The 18219-nt window shown below is 41.6% G+C and overlaps 1 protein-coding gene across 4 annotated transcripts in view; it reads left to right on the forward strand.

The window, feature by feature from the left end:
- The window catches only part of EPB41L5 (erythrocyte membrane protein band 4.1 like 5), a 122989-nt gene that overhangs the window by 89677 nt on the left and 15093 nt on the right, over window positions 1-18219 (forward strand). For all 4 annotated transcript variants that reach the window (XR_003906706.1, XM_029934713.1, XM_029934714.1 and 1 more), the window contains 4 exons: window positions 7246-7374; window positions 10398-10462; window positions 15194-15284; window positions 17045-17119. Coding sequence is in view for 3 of the 4 variants with exons in the window: in XM_029934713.1 (XP_029790573.1) it covers window positions 7246-7374; window positions 10398-10462; window positions 15194-15284; window positions 17045-17119 (360 nt within the window). In the remaining variant the exon portion in view is untranslated. The remainder of the gene's footprint in view (window positions 1-7245; window positions 7375-10397; window positions 10463-15193; window positions 15285-17044; window positions 17120-18219) is intronic.

An 18219-nucleotide genomic window follows, 5' to 3' on the forward strand; every position in this document is an offset into this window, starting at 1 on the left:
CATGCCGTGGGTGATCTACCTTACCCAGGACTGATGCACTCCCTTGACCTCCTGATGTACTGATTCAGTTCTACCAATGTGTTTATTGTAAGACAAACTACTGAAATACTGTGTGAAATCCACAGAAGAGTGACAAAGTCTTGGCTGTCAGGAACCTTATTAGGTCTTTCCCACCGATCCCCAAACAAGTATTACAAATGGCTTTCTCCAGTGACCCCTTCCTATCGCAGATCTCCTGTGGAATTTTCAGATGAGAACAGCTAGGAAATACAGTTTCAGAAAGGCAGTCTCAGGATTCATGAAACCCAACAACTGGGATGATGGGCTGGACTTAAGAATATATATTGTAAGTCTGACAAATACAGGATCGGGATAGACAGGTAGAATATAAGACAAGCCTGGGTAATGTAATGTTTTAAGAATATATAAATGTGGTTTGAAGTGTGATGGACAGAACGTCTATGTTGAATTAACTGAAAGCGTTTAAAAAGGGAGGTCCAAATATAGTATCATTATAGTCATTTCTGGGTACCGCTCTTCGAAAATGATTTAGGAAACTAAAGCAGTTTGAGAAGAGAAGGAGCTAAATGGTGAAAGCTCTTGAAGCCAAGGTATAACTAAGGGTCAGTAGTCTCGGGAAATAGCAGTGTAGGTATCTGAAGAGGTGTTCTGTGAAGGAGGCACTAGTGCAACCTGGTTTTTAACAGCCTCCCAGCAGAGGCAAGGTCGGTGAGTATGTAAGAGGTGTGCAGGTTTCACCCTGACACATGGAACCTGGCAGGCTCATTCAGTGGTGCGTGTGACTCTCGATATCGGGATTGAGTTCAAGCCCCACATTGGGTGTAGAAGTTACTTAAAAATAAAACCTTGAACCAAAAAGAAACAAAGATTTCGTAACAGTAATTTCCAAATTGCATGGGACACCCAGGAAAGCGGTGGGAAGTGCCTCAGGCAAAGGTAAATTAACCACAGTATGGACTCCCTTGTTGGTTGGAGGGACCAATTCTGTCCAACCTTGATGCTGTGACTGTCATTGTTGGGGTTCCTCCCTTATTGTCCCTCCTTTTAGAAATTTATTCACAGTTTTTGTGCTTGATCTGCATGTTTGAAATCCTTTAGGGCTTATGCTGTGTCAGGATCTGTAGATTTTTCAAGTTACCTTCCTCTTCAGTACCTGAGGCAATTCCAAGATTTTATTTCTCTCCAGATTTCATTTTCGGAAATGATTTTTTCTTGTTCTTCAATCAGCAGTCAAAAAGGTACTTAAAGTGGGATGCCTGACTGGCCCAGTCGGTGGAATGTGCAACTCTTGATCTCAGAGTTGTGAATTTGAGCCCCATGTCAGGTATAGAGATTACTTAAAAATAAAGTCTTTCCAAAAAATGCTTCCAGTAGCAGAAGTTAAGCTGCACTTATTGGTGGGGACAGGTGGCCTAATTAAGACCTGCATGGCCTCTAGCGACTAGTCTTTTTTGGGGAAAGAATTAAAAGTGGGCATGATGACTGTGTTCTGTTGTCTAGAAGCCGGCAGGTTATTTCCACGAAGGGTCAGATAGTACACACTGCAGTCTTGCCAACCACGCAGGGTAGCTCTGCGGCTCCTCTGGCATTGCAGCATGAAAGCGGCTTCCTAGGAACGAGCATGCCTGTGTTACAGGAAATTTTATTCACAAAAGCAGGTGGTGGGCTAGATCGGACCTGTGAGTTGTACTTTGCTGACCTCTCTCTGGATAGTTAGGAATTTCATCTGGCAACAGGTTGCCGCCGGATACGATTTGGAATAATCTGTCATCTTTACCCTTTTGATTTGCTTGTATCCAGACTTTAAAAGGGTATAACCAAGAACTATCTCAAAAGCCAAATTTGGCACACTAAATAAAACAAAGTAGAAAAATGAGTTTATCGTAAGGGTTGCACCCTGCAAGCCAGGAACCTCAGGGCTGCAGGAGTGATGAGTCCTAAAGTACTGAGACACTGCGTTCTTTATGGGATAAATATGGAAGTATTTTCCCCCTCCCAGCTGACTGGTTGCTTAGTGGTCCTCTTTCTTACTTGGATCAAGATAGCTGACTCAGGGGAACAGGGAAATCCAGAGAGTGTGAACAAGCTTGGCATTTAGAAGCTGTCTGGTGTTCTCCGCTGATTTCTGAGAACTGCTAAATTCTTTTTTTTTTTTCCAAGAACTGTACGTTCTTGGAAGGTTTGCTTTATGCACCTATGTCGATCATCTCCATTTTTATCCTTGACATAAGTGACACCATTTCAGTTGCTTCTACATGTAGTTACATTCCTCCCTCCCTCCTTCCCTTCCTTCCTTCCTTTTTTATAATAATTTATTGTCCCATTAGCTAACATATAGTGTATACAGTGTAGTCTTAGCTTCACGAGTAGATTCCCGTGATTCATCAGTTACTTACGACACCCAGTGCTCATCCCAACACTGCCCTCCTCAGTGCCCATCTCCTATTTTCCCCACCCTCCCAACCTCCCACCCTCATCAACCCTCAAGTTACAAGTAGTTACTTTCTTTATATCGGCTCCCAAGTCGGACACAGAAGGGATGATAATATGTCTAACTTCCTTTTGGAAATGGAGGCGGTCTTCAAACATCAGCTGTGCAGAGGCCATACGTCTCCTGAAATCAGCGAGCTGTTGCATATCGTGTAATTAGTAAATAGAAATTATACTTTTTATGAATGCAAAGGCAATATTTCCTACTTGGCAAATAATTTTCCCTCTACCCTCTTGAGTTCTTGGCTGAGATCCCTGTCACAAAAGAGTGATTAACATGAGAAAAACAAGTTTCTTAAGCCAGGGGAAAATGCATAACTCTCAGAGACAGCTTAGAATTCCTGCTTGAATACATACCATCTTCAGCTAGAGTTGAAAGATGGGGTGAAGCCAGTTATGAGAAGGTCCTAAGGAAAAGTGTGGTAAATAAGAGTAAGGTTGTTACGCAGATTTAATTCCTTGCTTTTCATTGAGACGGGTCTGAAGTCTCCAGGGATTAATCTTTGTCCTTGGAAGAGTGGGGAGGAGGGGAAGAGGGACACCGTGGTAAATTTACGTTGTGCTTTTAGGCAAATAGGGGGAGAGTGGAGAGCTTTTCTTGTCTCTGCTTCTTCTCAGTTGGTTCAGCTCAAGATAATTTTTATGCCATAGTGGCATATTTTGGGGAGACATATTCTGTTACCCTTCACTGCCTTGACTTTTTCAGCTTGAAGAATAGTTACTAATGTTATATTAATATTGTTGGTGCAGGTAGCAGATTATTTTTTTAATTAAAAATTTTTTGGGGGGCGCCTGGGTGGCTCAGTCGGTTAAGCCTCCGACTTCAGCTCAGGTCAGATCTCACGTTCGTGGGTTCGAACCCCGCGTCGGGCTCTGTGCTGACAGCTAGCTCAGAGCCTGGAGCCTGCTTCGGATTCTGTGTCTCCCTCTTTCTCTGCCCCTCCCCTTCTCATGCTCTGTCTCTCTCTGTATCAAAAAAAAAATAAAATATTAAAAAAAATTAAAAAAAAATTTTTAACATTTATTAATTTTGGGAGAGAGCATGAGCTCTGTCTCTGTATCAAAAAAAAAAATATTAAAAATTAAAAAAAAATTTTAACATTTATTAATTTTGGGAGAGAGAGAGAGCATGAGCAGAGGAGGGATAGAGAGAGAGGGAGACACAGAATCCGAAGCAGGCTCCAGGCTCTGAGCTAGCTGTCAGCACAGAGCCCGACGCGGGGCTCGAACCCACGAACGTGAGATCTGACCTGAGCTGAAGTCGGAGGCTTAACCGACTGAGCCTGGGTCCAGGTGCCCCACCAAGATGGTTTTAAGGGTGGTTTGGAGTCTGCATATGGTGGCATTCCAACTGAGAACTCAGGCAGACGTTGCACCGATTTCCGCCTCTTCCATAAGCGGTGCTCCCCGCGGACTGTACAGCCAGGACCCCCGGTGGCAGAGGCGCACCTCCCACAGTCCTTTCAGGTCCGGGCTGGCGCGGGGCGCTTAGCAGTCAGGTGTCTTCTCAGTTCTTTTGGTTATCTGTATGTCACGTGTGGCCATCCAACACCGGCTATATCGGTGGCATGATCACTGGCTGCTGGAATTACGTGCTGTAATACAATAAAGTGAAAATGGTTTTATTTTTAATTTATTAATGTTTTACTTATTTTTGAGAGAGAGAGAGAGAGACAGCGTGAGCAGGGGAGGGTCAGAGAGAGAGGGAGACACAGAATCTGAAACAGGCTCTGAGCCCTAAGCTAGCTGTCAGCACACAGCCTGACACGGGGCTCGAACCCACAAACCGTGAGATCATGACCTGAGCTGAAGCCGGATGCTCAACCAACTGAGCCACCCAGGCGCCTTGACATGAAAATGTTTTAAAGCTGTTACACTCAACTTGTATATATATCGGTAATTGTTTTATATTTTATGTCATACATAATTGTACAAGATGCAGATTTTTTAAAGCAGGAAATTTTAAATCTTCCATTATTTACTACTAAGAGATCACTACAGTTAGCATTTTTTAAGATAAATATTTCCACACATTTAAAGGTGATGTACTTAAAAAAAATTTTTTTTAATGTTTTATTTATTTTTGAGACAGCATGAGCAGGGGACAGACAGAGAGAGAGAGGGTGACACAGGATCTGAAGACAAGCTCCAGGCTCTGAGCTAGCTGTCAGCACAGAGCCCGATGCGGGGCTTGAACCCACAAACTGTGAGATCATGACCTGAGCCGAAGTCAGACGCTTAACCAACTGAGCCACCCAGGCACCCCATGTTATTTTTAAAAATAAAAGTACAGTTACATTGCATTTTAAAACTAATCGATTGTAGTCTCCCTTACTGGAGACAAACCGTGGACTGAGGGGGGAGGGGAAGGGGGGGAGGGGATGATGGTCATGGTGGGGGGCACTTGTGGGGAGAAGCACTGGGTGTTATATGGAGACTAATTTGACAATAAACTATTATTAAAAAAATAAAACTAATCAATTGTAAACATCTTTATTTTAGTGACATATAACAGACAGTAATTCAACTGCATGCCTAAGTCACCGTTGTGTTTACTCAGTTTCCTGTTGGACATTTAGGTTATTGTTAACTTTCACTGTCGTCATCAGTGCTGTGACAAACAGTCTTATAAGTAAATATCTCCACTCATCTGATTACTTTCTTTGGGAGGAAGTGGTAGGTCAGAGTACAGGCCATTTGAAAGCCTTTATACTTTTGCAAAAATTGAGAAGTAGCAACAATTCATACTTTGACTTGTGACATGTGTGGTGAATTTTTGTTGTTTGCGGTATAGGCAGGTTGCTCTGAGAATCCTACAGTGTGCAAATGTAAATAATTAACGAGTAATCTCAAGTCTGCAACATAATTGACTCTGAAAGGAAAATGTCCAAGTTTTTGAATTAGCCATGATTTTTCCCACTATTAAGACATAATTGACAAATGAAATTGTAATATATTTAAGGAGTACAGTGTGATGATTTCATACACATGTATGTTGTGGAATGATGTCTACAATTGAATCAATATATCCATCACCTAACATATGTACCTTTTTGTTTGGTTTTGGTTTTTGATGACAGTTTTTAATTAGTGTATTCCCAGTATTCAGAACACTATAATTAGCTGTAGTCACCATGCGATACATTAGATTCTCAGAATTTAATTCATTTTTTAACTGAAAGTTTGTACCTTTTTATCAAGCTTTAACTATTTCCCACCCCTAAGCCCCTCACCACCACCATTCTACTCTACTTCGGAGTTGGACGTTTTTGTTTGTTCACAGTCCACACATAAGTAAAACCATGCAATATGTGTCATTCTCTGACTTGTTTCACTTAGCGTTAATGCCCTCCACCTTCATCCGTGTCTTTGCAATTGCTGAGATTTCCTTCTTGTTTTAAACTGAAGTATAGCTGACGTGCAGTTTTATATTAGTTTCAAATGTATAACATAATGATTCCACAAACATTATAAAATGCTCACTATAAGTTGTAGTTACTATCTGTCACCATACAGAGTTACTACAATAGTACTATGTTTGTTATGCTAAGATTTCTCTTAAGTGTAACTAATATTTCATATATGTACATGCACTCACCACATTTCTACTTACTCATCCGTCAGTGGATGCTGCGGTTGTTCCGTACCTTGGCTGCTATGCCTGATACTGCAGTGAACACGGGAGGGAGATACCCACTCACGAAAGTGACTTTGTTTCCTTGGGGTATTTACCCTGAAGTGGGATTGCTGGACCATCAGCGTGAGCTAGTCATGACTGAAAAAGGACATAAGGACTTCCTGCAATTAATAGGAGTCATTCTGAAGACTAGGCAGTCACAGACATAGAATTTAGTCCAGAATAGTGATTCTCAGACTTTAATATGTGTTAGAATCACATAGGGGAGCTTGTGAAACATTTGGATTTTAGGAGCCCATCCAGAGGCAGATGTGTGGAAACCACACTGAAAAACACCAAATCAGAATAAGCACATTAATTAAATTTTTCCCAGGCTGAAAGAATGGTGTAGTATATAATCTCATACGTGGCAGAAGCTGCCTGCGAGACTAAGAAAATGTTTAGAGTGAGTTTGTCATTTAGACCAACCTTAAATAGCAGGCATGTAATAATAATGATAATTGTTGTTGCAGTCATTCATTGTAAGTATCAGTTATGGTACGGATAATTGAAACTTCTTAATTTGCTTCCTTTCATTTGTTTCTTTACATAATGGTTTCTTTATAATGTTTATATTAAGATCTTCACTGTCTGGACTTGTGCCTTATTCTGTCATTTTCATTCAGTCTGTACCTGAGAGTGACGGTGATTTTATAACATAATCCCAAGCAAAATCATCTGCCTGGTGACAGCTTCAGAATTATAGGGATTAGCACGTGTAGGGCCTGCTCAAAAGTCCGGTGGAAGTTCATGACAGCAAATGGCACATGTCCTCCATGTGTGATTTATTAACTCAGGCACCTGTCCTGGAAGATGTAGTCAGTTCTCCAGTTGGGCTAGATAATTTCCAGAGATCTCTGGCAATTCATATGTCATGTGTGTGACTATGGAGCCTTAGTGGAACTGCTTGTGGGAGGTGACTATTTCTGGAATAGGACAGGATGGGTTAAGACCCATGACATCCTGGTTGTTTGAATGTGAGCTTTCATCAGCCCCTTTCCTATTTCCATGTAACTCGAGCCCACCAGAGTTGCTGACAATGTATTTTTAATATCTAGGAGGAGGTGGTGAAGTTGACTGAGAAATGTCTTAATAATGTCATCGAGAGCCCAGGATTGAATGCCAGGAAAGTGCCTCCTGACTTGAAGAGTAACATTTTGAAAGCTCAGGTAGAAGCAGTGCATAAGGTAAGCTGCCTTTCACGGGGATAGTCCTGAAGAAGGGAAAAAGAGCATGAGACTCGCAGCTGAGAACGCTGAAGAACATCAAGTACATGAATGTACTTGCTCCGTCTCATAAATAAATAGAGGCGCCTGGGTGGCTCAGTCGGTTGAACGTTCGACTTCAGCTCAGGTCATGATCTCATGGTTCGTGGGTTCGAGCTCCATGTCAGGCTCTGTGCTGACTGCTCAGAACCTGGACCCTGCTTCTGATTCTGTGTCTCCCTCTTTCTCTCTCTGCCCCTCCCCTGCTTGTGCTCTGTTTCTCTCTCTGTGCCTCTCAAAAATAAACAGCTAAAAATAAATAAACTTTAAAAAAATATTACAAAAAAAAACTTTTTTTTTTTTTAAAAGTCAAATTCCTATGAAAGTGCATTCCTAATCTTTGCCACTTTTATGGCCAGAAAATCTAATGATTTTGAGATTCTTGTCGGCACGTAGTCTGTGGATTCAGGTCTTTTGCAGTCTGCTACTACCCACCACCCATCTGACCTCGGTTCGGCAGAGTTGCATGTCACAGGAGGGACAGTTACAAAGAGAAGCAGTTGGCTGTGAGGCAGTGGGGAGGGACCTGCCCCCCCTGAAGTTCATGGCATTCATGCTGTCAAAGCATTTCCTTGGTGCTCCCTGTCACTCTTACCCTCCCTACGAAAATCAGGACAGAAGCCCATCTCACCAAATCATGTCATCAGCTAGGATTTCAGGATATCCTGTTGTCAAAAAGATGCACTTGATCTGTCCCTGGAAGAGAACCTAGGAAGATTTGAGGAATGATGTTCATGCTTTGGTTATCTATCCTCTCCCCCTAGTATAAACATAAAGCATAATATTTGCATATAAAAGTAAATATAAAATATGATGATACAGGCTCTAGAATCAGACAAACTTGAGTTTGAATCCCATTTCCAGTCTGCCACATACTAGTGCTGTGATTTGGCAAGTTAGTTTCTCCAAGCCTCAGTTGAATTATGTTTAAGAAAGGATCATGGTAGTTACAAGGAAAGGAAAGGTAAAAGACGGGGGAGTGAGTGCCTACACATGAAGAGCATAAGCTACATGTTGTGTTAGCAGTGGCAGTCATTACCTCACATAGCATTTACACTTTGGGGCTTTTCTTGGCTTGAAGAAGAGAAAAATAACTTGAAATAAAAAGATGTCATAGTTAAAAACTTTCCCGTGAAGAAAAATCCAGGGCAGATGCCTTCATTATGGAAATCTCCTGAACATTTAAGGGAGAAATAACAGTTCCACACAAACTCTTCCAGAAAATAGAAAAGGAGGGAGCACTTCCCAGTTCACTTAAGGATCCTAGTATTGCCCTAATACCAAAACCAGAAAAAGATGTCACATGACAAGGAACTATAGATTAATACCCTTTTTGTGCATGGACTAAAAAATCCTTAACAAAAAGACCAGGTAAAGGTTTATCTCAGGAAAACCATTGGTTTACAATTTAAAAGCTGCTGTAGTTGACCATATTAAAAAGTAAGTAAAATTGTCTCAGTTCGTATGGAAAAGGCATTTCACAGAAACCAACACCCGTTCATGGTAAATGCTCACAGGAAACTAGAAATTGAGTGGACCTGCTTCAGCTAATAAAGGGCATCAATGAAAAAAGTCTACAGCCAGCGTCACGTGTGCGCCACAAAACATGTTCGCTGAAATGGCCGGTATTAAAAACCTACCATCCGTGTGTTGGCAGTGACGGAGCTCCTGCAGGGCACATTGCTGGTAAGAATAGAAAATGTTACAAGCACTTGAGGAAGCAGTTGACAATGTAGTAAATATACACTTCCTACATGACCACGCAGATCCACTCTGAGCTATGTACCCAAGAGAAAGGAAAACTTAGGTTCACACAGGTTATGAGTATGTGAATGTTCCTAGCAGCATTATTTGAAATAGCTAAAAACTAGAAACAACCCAAATACCCATCAGCAACTAAATAGGCAAACAAATTGTGGTCTATCCATACAGTGGAATGCTACTTGGCACATACAAAGGGATGAATTGGTGATACATGAACATCATGGGTGAATCTGAAAAACATCATGCTATTCTAAAGAGATAGCCACTAAAAAGATAGGCGTTATGATTCACGTGTATAAAACTATACAACAGGGGCACCTGTTGGTTAAGTTGGTTAGGCGTCCAGCTTCGGCTCAGTCATGATCTCACGGTTCATGAGTTCAAGCCCCGCATTGGGCTCTGTGCTGACAACTCAGAGCCTGGAGCCTGCTTTGGATTCTGTGTCTCCCTCTCTCTGACCCTCCCCCACTCATGCCGTGTTTCTGACTCAATAATAAATAAACATAAAAAATTTTTAAAAGCTATAGAACAAACAGCTCAATGTTTGCCATGTGTAAGGGTTTTTGATGGGGTCGCATTGGAAGCCTCAAGGGGACATCACAGCGGTAGTGACACTGTTGCACATGTTGATTGTGGTGTTGGTTATGCCCTTGTGTATATTTTTCAAAATTCATCAAACCACACATTAAAAATCTGTGCTTTTGACTCTATTTAAATGATACCTCAATGAAGCTAAGGGAAAAAACTGCCCCCCATTGGGAAAAATATATTAGAATTTCCTCCTAACATTCCTCTTGTGTTCAGGAAAAAGTAAGAAGCCAAATACACAGCTTAGTATTGTTTCTTATTTTTACTAGGTAAATTAAAAAAACTCCGGCATCGAATCTTTTGGGATTCTGTGTATGTTGACCAACATACCATGATGTCTTAAATAATGGAGAGCAGTCTAGTAAAGGGGTAAATTGGTATACGGTTGAAGTAGAATTGTGAATTATTAATTTGGGTATCGATGGGACTTACTAAGTGAGTTACTGATATTTCCATATCATTATGGTAATCAGATCTGATGACCTTTGGAACTGAAGCAAAGTGCTATTTCTGTTTTTACTGGAAAGAAGTGTATATTTCTTCTTTCTTTAGTATCCTTACAAAGATTTGCTTTTTTTCTTTCATTTTCGCAGGTTACAAGAGAAGTTAGCTTGTTAAGTCATAAAAACGCGAATGTCCAGGGCGCTGCCACAAACAGGTACAGTTTTGGGTTAGACTGAATTAATTTGATGTTCTTTTCCTCTTACCTTTCCTTTCCTTTTTGGGTCTTTTTTCCTGTTCTCCAGCGTTTCACCGTATAATTTCAAGATATCTATTTGTATCTATTTAAAAGATAGTTTGAATTCACTATTCTATCCATTACATAAATTCTAATTAGTCTCTATCTTCTCATCTTTTACTGAATCAAACAGCAGAGCACAAGTGACCTTTAAAGGTATTTTTAATCTGCATGGCGAGGAATGTATATTGTTTCTCTTCACGTTAGTGCCATCCTGTTATTGCTCTTAAGAAAGTTTCTACTCTGGGCTCTTACATTATTCACGTAAATTTCTTTGCTGTTCTTTCTGAGTCCTTTCTGCCTCTCTTTTCTTTAATGAGTATTATTCCATTTATTTGTTTTGTAGACTTTTATCCCTTGCTCCGTGCCAATCTGTTTTGTTCATCGCTGTATATCCAATGTTTTGTGCTTAGTTGGTGCTAAAAATTGTTGAATAAATGGGTACTCTAGAAGTGAATGAATATATTTCTGTTCGAAATGTATTCAGTGAGGAGTTTCCTGATTCGTCTTACTCAGTTCCAGATATTAACCCACACAGCCCTGAAGCATATAGCATGCCTTGTATTGTGTAGTTCGTATTCAGCAAACACACTGATTGGTGATTAGGGGAAGACTAGAATTACAGTTTAAGTTTTTAATTAACTTCAGTAAATCAGTTGGCCCATGACATTTAATTTATTTTTTTTTAAGTTTATTTATTTTGAGAGAGAGAATGTATGTGATTGCAAGTGGTGGGGAGGCAGAAAAAGAGGGAGAGAGAGAATCCCAAGCAGCACCGAGCCTGATCTCATGAAATGTGAGATTATGACCTGAGTTGAAATCAAGACTTGAACACTTAACTGACTGAGCCACCCAGGTGGCCCTGGCCCATGACACTTTAAATTATTATTTAGAGCCTTTTAGAACTTCACAAAAAAATTTTTTTTCCAATAGGAGAATAATGGGGATTGGACAGCCCAATTTGATTGAACTCTTAAAACTGAAAACCCCCTAGAATGTACTTCCAATTTCTAGATTTGTTTTTCTAAATAGTTGCTGATGTTTTGAATAATCTAATTTCCTCTTAGGATTTGAAATGTATCCTTTAAGATGTGCTTAAATTCTTATTTATGCTTGGGTCTATTTCTGGGCCTTTTCTTTTTCTGTTTATGTTTTCTATAATCTTTTTATTTTTTCACCATGTCATACCACACTTTTTAAAAATTACTGTACCTTCTTTTACTATTTCAAGGTTCTGGAAAACTGTGGAGAGTATATATTGTCTGTGTACCAAATGTCAAGCTTTGTAACATCTTCACATTTTGCTGTAGTAGATTTAGACTGTTTATCTTTATTGAGTTGTAATTCCCATACCATAATGTTTTCACTTTACACGTTTACGATTCAATCCTTATTTATTAATTTTTTTAATGTTTGTTTATTTTTGAGAGAGACCCAACACGAGTGGGGGAGGGGCAGAGAGAGGGAGACACAGAATCTGAAGCAGGTTCCGGGCTCCGAGCTGTCAGCGCAGAGCCTGACATGAGGCTCAAACTCACAAATAGATCATGACCTGAGCCGAAGTCGGATACTTCACTGACAGAGCCACCCAGGTGCCCCAACAAGTCAGTGCCTTTTAAGTATGTTGACTAAGTTGTGCACCATTACCACTATCTAATTCCATAGCATTGTCATCTCACCTCCAAAAGAAACGCCACACCCACTGCAGCCTCCTCACATATGGGTTTGCTTACTCTGGACAATTCATGTAACTGGAATCACACAATATGTGGCCTTTCTGTCTGGTTTCTTTCAATTAACAGAATGTTTTGAAGGTTCATCCATATTGTATGATGTCTTGGTATTTCACCCCTCTTTGGGGCTGAATAACATTCCACCGTATAGATAGACCACATTTTGTGTATCCATGTATCAATTGATGGACATTTGTGTTGTTCCCACTTTTTGACAATTATGAGTAAAGCTTCTGTGAACATTCACAAACGAGAATTTTGGGGGTGCCTGGATGGCTCAGTTGATTAAGTGTCTGACTCTTGATTTTGTCTCAGGTCATGATTTCACAGTTTGGGAGTTCGAGCCCTGCATTGGGGTCCACACTGACAGAGTGGAGGCTGCTTGAGATTCTCTGTCTCTCCCTTTCTCTCTGTCCCTCCCCTGCTTGTGCACGCACACGCTCTCTCTCTCTCTCTCTCTCTCTCTCTCTCTCTCTCAAAATAACAAACAACAAAAAATAATTTTTGTAGACATGCTTTCAGTTACCTAGAAGGGTTATTGCTGAGTCATTTAGTAACTCTTAGGTTCAACTTGCCGCACTATCTTCCAGAACAGCTACGTTTTCTGTTCCCACCAGCAGTGTGTATGGGCACCAGTTTTTCCACATTCTTTCCAGTGCTCATTTTCCATCCTTAGAATTGTAGCCATCCTAGAGAGTATGAAGCATGTCTCACTGTGGTTCAACTTTTTAATTACCTGAGGACTAATGATGTTGGATGTCTTTTCTACTTTGAAGAAATGGCTATCCAGACCATTTGTTTTTGTAACAACAGCTTTACTGAGCTAAAATTTAAATGCTATGGTAGGGGGAGGAGCACCTGGGTGGCTTAAGCTTCTTGAGCCTCTGACTCTAGATTTCAGCTCAGGTGATAATCCCAAGGCCATGAGATCAAGCCCTGCATCGGGCTGAGCATGAAGCCTGCTTAAGATTCTCCCTCCCTCCTGAGTTATGCTAAGCAAAATAAGTCAGTCGGGGAGAGAAGGACAGATACCATATGTCTTCACTCAGGTCTAGCAGGAGAAACCTAATAGGGGACCATGGGAAGGAGAAAGGAAGGGGGGAGTGTTGGGGAGAGGGAGTGAGGCAAATCATGAGAGACTTTTGAATACTGAGCACAAATTGAGGGCTGGGGAGGGAGGGGGGAAAAGGGAAGGGGGTGGTTGTCGTGGAGGGGGGCACTTGCAAGGAAGAGCACTGGGTATTACATGAAAACGAACTTGGCAATAAACTATTAAAAAAAAAAAGATTCTCCCTCCCTCCTTTCCTCCCTCTCTCTCCCTCTCTCCCTCCACCCCCTCTCCTTCCCTCCCTCCCCCATCTGTGTACATATGCTCTAAATAAATAAACATGCAATTCACCCATTTAGAGAATATAATTTAGTGGGTTTTGTTTTGACATATCTGAATTCTGAAAAATTATCCATGATTCCTTCATTTTAATTTCCATTACATAAGTCAGCTACAGCTTATTTGTTCTTTTATTAATGGACCTATATTTGTTCCAAATTAACGTTGTACATGTCCTTCCTTACACGTGCTGTGAGGATGCGTCAGGGTGTATCTGTGGGAGGGAACTTGCTGGGCCGTGGCACACACTGAGCAGAACGGCCGCAGAATGTTTTCATCTTTCCGTGTTTTGCAGCAGTGTAAGCTACACGCCTCGTCTTTTCTTGAAGGTATGGGAGAATTAACTGTACAACAGATTTCACTCCTTTTGGTGCTCACTTTTTCTTACATTGAATCCTGTCCTCCAAGCTCTTCTTTCTGAAGCACGTTATTTACTTGCTTATTCTTGAAGTTCTTCATTTTTATAACTGTATTGTCTAAGAATAGTTAAAAAATTTTTTTTGTTATTAGTATTCAAGGTGGCCTTTCAATCTGAAGACCTATGTCTTTTTTCAGATCTGGAAAATCATGAGCCATTATCTTCTTGAATGTCTAGTATCCATTAATTGAAACATCTTGATCACTTCTCTTGTTTTAATCACAACTATTTATTTTTTGTTTCCTACCTCAGAGCTGTAGATGCCACAGTCCAGGCTTCCAGTTCACTAATTATGTCCACTTTTTCAGTCTGGGATTTATTTCTCATTTTTTCCCATTCTCCTGGTAGTCTCCAGTGGGAACTGCTCCTGGGTGCACACTTCTCAGCGACATTGGGAGGGATGGGGATTTCCTGCTGGATATGTTATCTCAGTGGATGACAGTCTTTTGGCTCTCGATGTCCCCCTTCCCTCCCTGGTGTTGAAGCCATCTGTAACAGGGCTCCTGTTCTAATTATTCTTATCTGGGATTAGACCCCGCTGCGATTCCTGCCCGGCCTCCAGGTAACAGGCTTTCTGGTGTCCGGTCACCTGCTAATCCTGTTGTAACACCTGGAGTACTCTGGACGTGGCGCCTGCCTCCTGCAGCAGGGCTCTGCGGCCTGTGTCCTTCCGTGGTGGCTCCCCCTCCGGGTGCCTGACTGTCTTCCCACATCACAGGCATTCTGCTTATTTCCAGTCCACCAAGCTTTTCCCCTCACGGATCTGAACACAGCTTCTAAAAGTCAGTTGCTTGATTTCTCTCTTTTGCGGGAATGCCTTCTTTTAAAATAAATCTTTTCTGACCCTTCAGTGAGATTTAGGAGGAAAGCAAAGTAGTCTGCCATTTTGATCCGTCAGTGAGTCTGACATGGGCGTGAAAGTTGTAACGTGGTGGGTGGGGAAGGGCCTCACAAAGGCATACAGACTCAACGCTTCTGTCATATTCTTCACAAGCCATCATTTCCTCTTCCTCTACGTGAAGCATGACCCTTCTTTCCGAATCTCTTTCTTCGAAAATACTCCCTGGGCCTGTAGAGGCGCTCCATGACGTGAATTTATCTTCGTCTTACAGTGCAGTCGTACATGAGAAGAACGTGATCGTCCCTGAAGATGCTCTTGCTCTGACGCACACCACACCTGCGGCCAACGGTTCTGTTCTTAAGGTAACGACGCTTACTCTGGAAGATTCCTCCAAAGACCGTGCTGAGTTGAGTCCTGTAGTATGCTCACAGATATCTGGTGATTTCTGACGGACGCCAGAGCTCAGCCTGTGAGACAAGCACCGTGCCTCACTTTTCTGGGGGAGAACCCCATGGCCACATCCTCACAACTGTATCTCCGGGGTTCTTCTGTTTCTCTGTTCTTTGTTGGTCTTTTTGTTTTAGGTGGTCTTTGTATTTTTGTTTTTTGGATGCTGGCTGTGCTTCCCTAGCATCTCAAATGGTAGACGACATATAGTAGGCACTAAGTAAATATGAATTGAAACACCAGCAGCCTGTCATTGTGTTGGTAGGATAACTAGCTCCTCACAGTCCCCACCTTCCTGATGGCCGCTTGCCTCCGTGCACCGCTCCGGAAATCAAAGGAACTCAGTTCATTGCCCATTGAATGTTTTGGCGAGTTAAATGAAAAATTGGCCTTGCCAATGAATGTTTGCCACTTTGCTCGTTAACTGCATAAGGACGGTTATTGTAAAAATTTGCCAACTATTCATAAAAAGAAAAAATTAGGAATCTCCTATATTCCTACTGTCCAGAGGTAATCTATAGTTAATATTTAGGTGCATAATTTTTCAGACTTTTGGGTTTAAAAAAAAAAAATCCAACCTCAAATAACTTCATTCAGGAGCTTCCTTCCAGCTAATTAAAATTCTAGAAAGCCATATTGACATCTTTGGTCATTGAAATGGAAGTGGAACCGGAGATTTGTTAGAACAGAGACGGACACTTAATTCAAATATTTTTGCATATCATAGTATGTACCAGAATATATGCTAGTTTCAAAACTTCCGAAGTGAATGAAACACCGCCTCTTGTTTCAAACCACTTATATTCCACTGGGGGAGAGCAGTTGAATACGTTGTGGTGGAAGTAGACACACGCTGTTTGGGGGCGCTCACCCAGGCCACGGGGTGGGAGGGGGCGCAAGAGGAGGGAGACATGGGAAGGGAGAGAACAGTTTTCTCTTACGTGCGATTAAAATGAAGTTGAATGTTGAGACATCAGTGGGAGATCAGCCACAGCCTCAAAGCAGGTAGAAATAGAACTGTATGAACCAATGGCTATTTTTGTTAGGTGTACTAGACCCTAAATACTTATTTCTCTTATTTCCAGCTTGGAATTTTAGCTTTTATTCTCTTTCAGTTCTTCCTATCTACCTACCTTCTCTCTCTCTCTCTCTCTCTCTCTCTCTCTCTCTCTCCCCCTCTCCCTCTCCCTCTGTCTCTAGTTCAGAGCTGCATCTTCGATAGGGGGCTTCAAATAGCAATTAAAAAGTGTTGACATTTAAAGGAGAGGTTCACGTTCTACTCTTTCGTGAATGGCAGTGCGCTGGCACATCTGGACAAAGCAGTGTGTGGAACTTAGGTGTCTTCTTCACTCACTGTCCCATGTGCTGGACGTTTTACCTTTCTCGTCGATTAGCCAGGACCGTCAACCTCACCCCAGTTTCATCTCACCAAAAAGAGTAGCTATGTAAAAGTTCACGTAACACTTTCTCTTTTTCAACTTCTGATTGTAGTCTGGATCCCCCTTCGAGCAAAAGTGGAATCACTATAATAACCATGATTCCTGAATGGCCCTCTGTTTTTAAAGGGTAACAACAACCAGGCCTGGGGCAGAACTGAAATTGAGAAGATACGGAAAAAATTCAGTTTGGTGGTTAGTGATTCATCGAACAACTGTGTATTTTGTATCTCCCCTAGGATACTACAGATGAACTGGATGCCTTGCTTTTATCTCTGACAGAGAATCTAATTGACCACACAGCCCCACCTCAGGTAAATATGCTTAAAACAGCAAAGTGGAAAGGAGTTTCTGTTTTGGAAAATATGCCTGCAACATTCCAATTTTTGCCTTTTTAAAAAAAAGTTTATTTATTTTGAGAGAGAGACAGCGAGTATGTGTGTAAGTAGGGGTGATGGGCAGAGAGAGAGTCCCAAGTAGGCTCCATACTGTCAGTGCATAACCCAACACGGGGCCTGATCTCAGGAACTGTGAGATTGTGACCTGAGCCGAAATCAAGAGTCAGATGTTTAACCAACTGAAGCACCCCCAATTTTTGCCTTTTTAACCACATAGTGAAACTGTTCATTTAGTAGGAGGCCATATTTCAGTAACCACTTAGCCTTGCCTTTCTACTAAAATCTCACCACTTTGAATTTACGTGTCACTGTATAGAAACCACATGTTATTAGAAACAGTTCTTTCCTGCCAGAGACTTCCTATCCAGTTGGGGTGAGAGGTACACAGATAACTCATTTAGTATCTTATGAGTAATATGACAGCTGCTGTAGGAACTAGATGTCATTCCAGAAGCTTGGAAGTACAGATGGCTTTGTCTGTGCCTCTGGATGTTTGCTTAGATCATTAGTTCTTGACCTTGGGTGTGCCTCAGGATCACCTGGAGGGTGTACGAACACACAGACTGCTGACTCCACCTTCAGAGTTTCTGATTTGGTGTGGGGGCTGGGGCCTGAGAAGTGGCATTTCCAGCGTGTTCCAGATGATGCAGACAGTGGTCTGGGAACGACTGTTTGGGAACCACCAGCTTAGATCACTAAGCAGAGAGACTTTACCAAAGGGTAAGAATTAATCGAAAGTCTGGAAAAGCGAAAAGGCAGAAGATAAAAGGGATACTGTCAATATTGACCCATGGTAATCCTGTGTAAAGACAAAAGAAAGGGACTTCTAAGATTACTGTAAGACCGGCTGCAGCCCAGAGGAGGAGCCCCCAGGGCCTGGCTCCGAACCTTACTCCGTGCACACTCTGTCATAAGCGAATCCGGTGATGAAAATCAAATTGATTAAACAACTCTTTCATAGCACTAATATGTTTTCCCTTCCCTAAAAATTTAGAACCCTTTTTTTGTTTTAAATC

The sequence above is a fragment of the Suricata suricatta genome, chromosome 3 (assembly GCF_006229205.1).
Source record: "Suricata suricatta isolate VVHF042 chromosome 3, meerkat_22Aug2017_6uvM2_HiC, whole genome shotgun sequence".
Taxonomy (NCBI): domain Eukaryota; kingdom Metazoa; phylum Chordata; class Mammalia; order Carnivora; family Herpestidae; genus Suricata; species Suricata suricatta.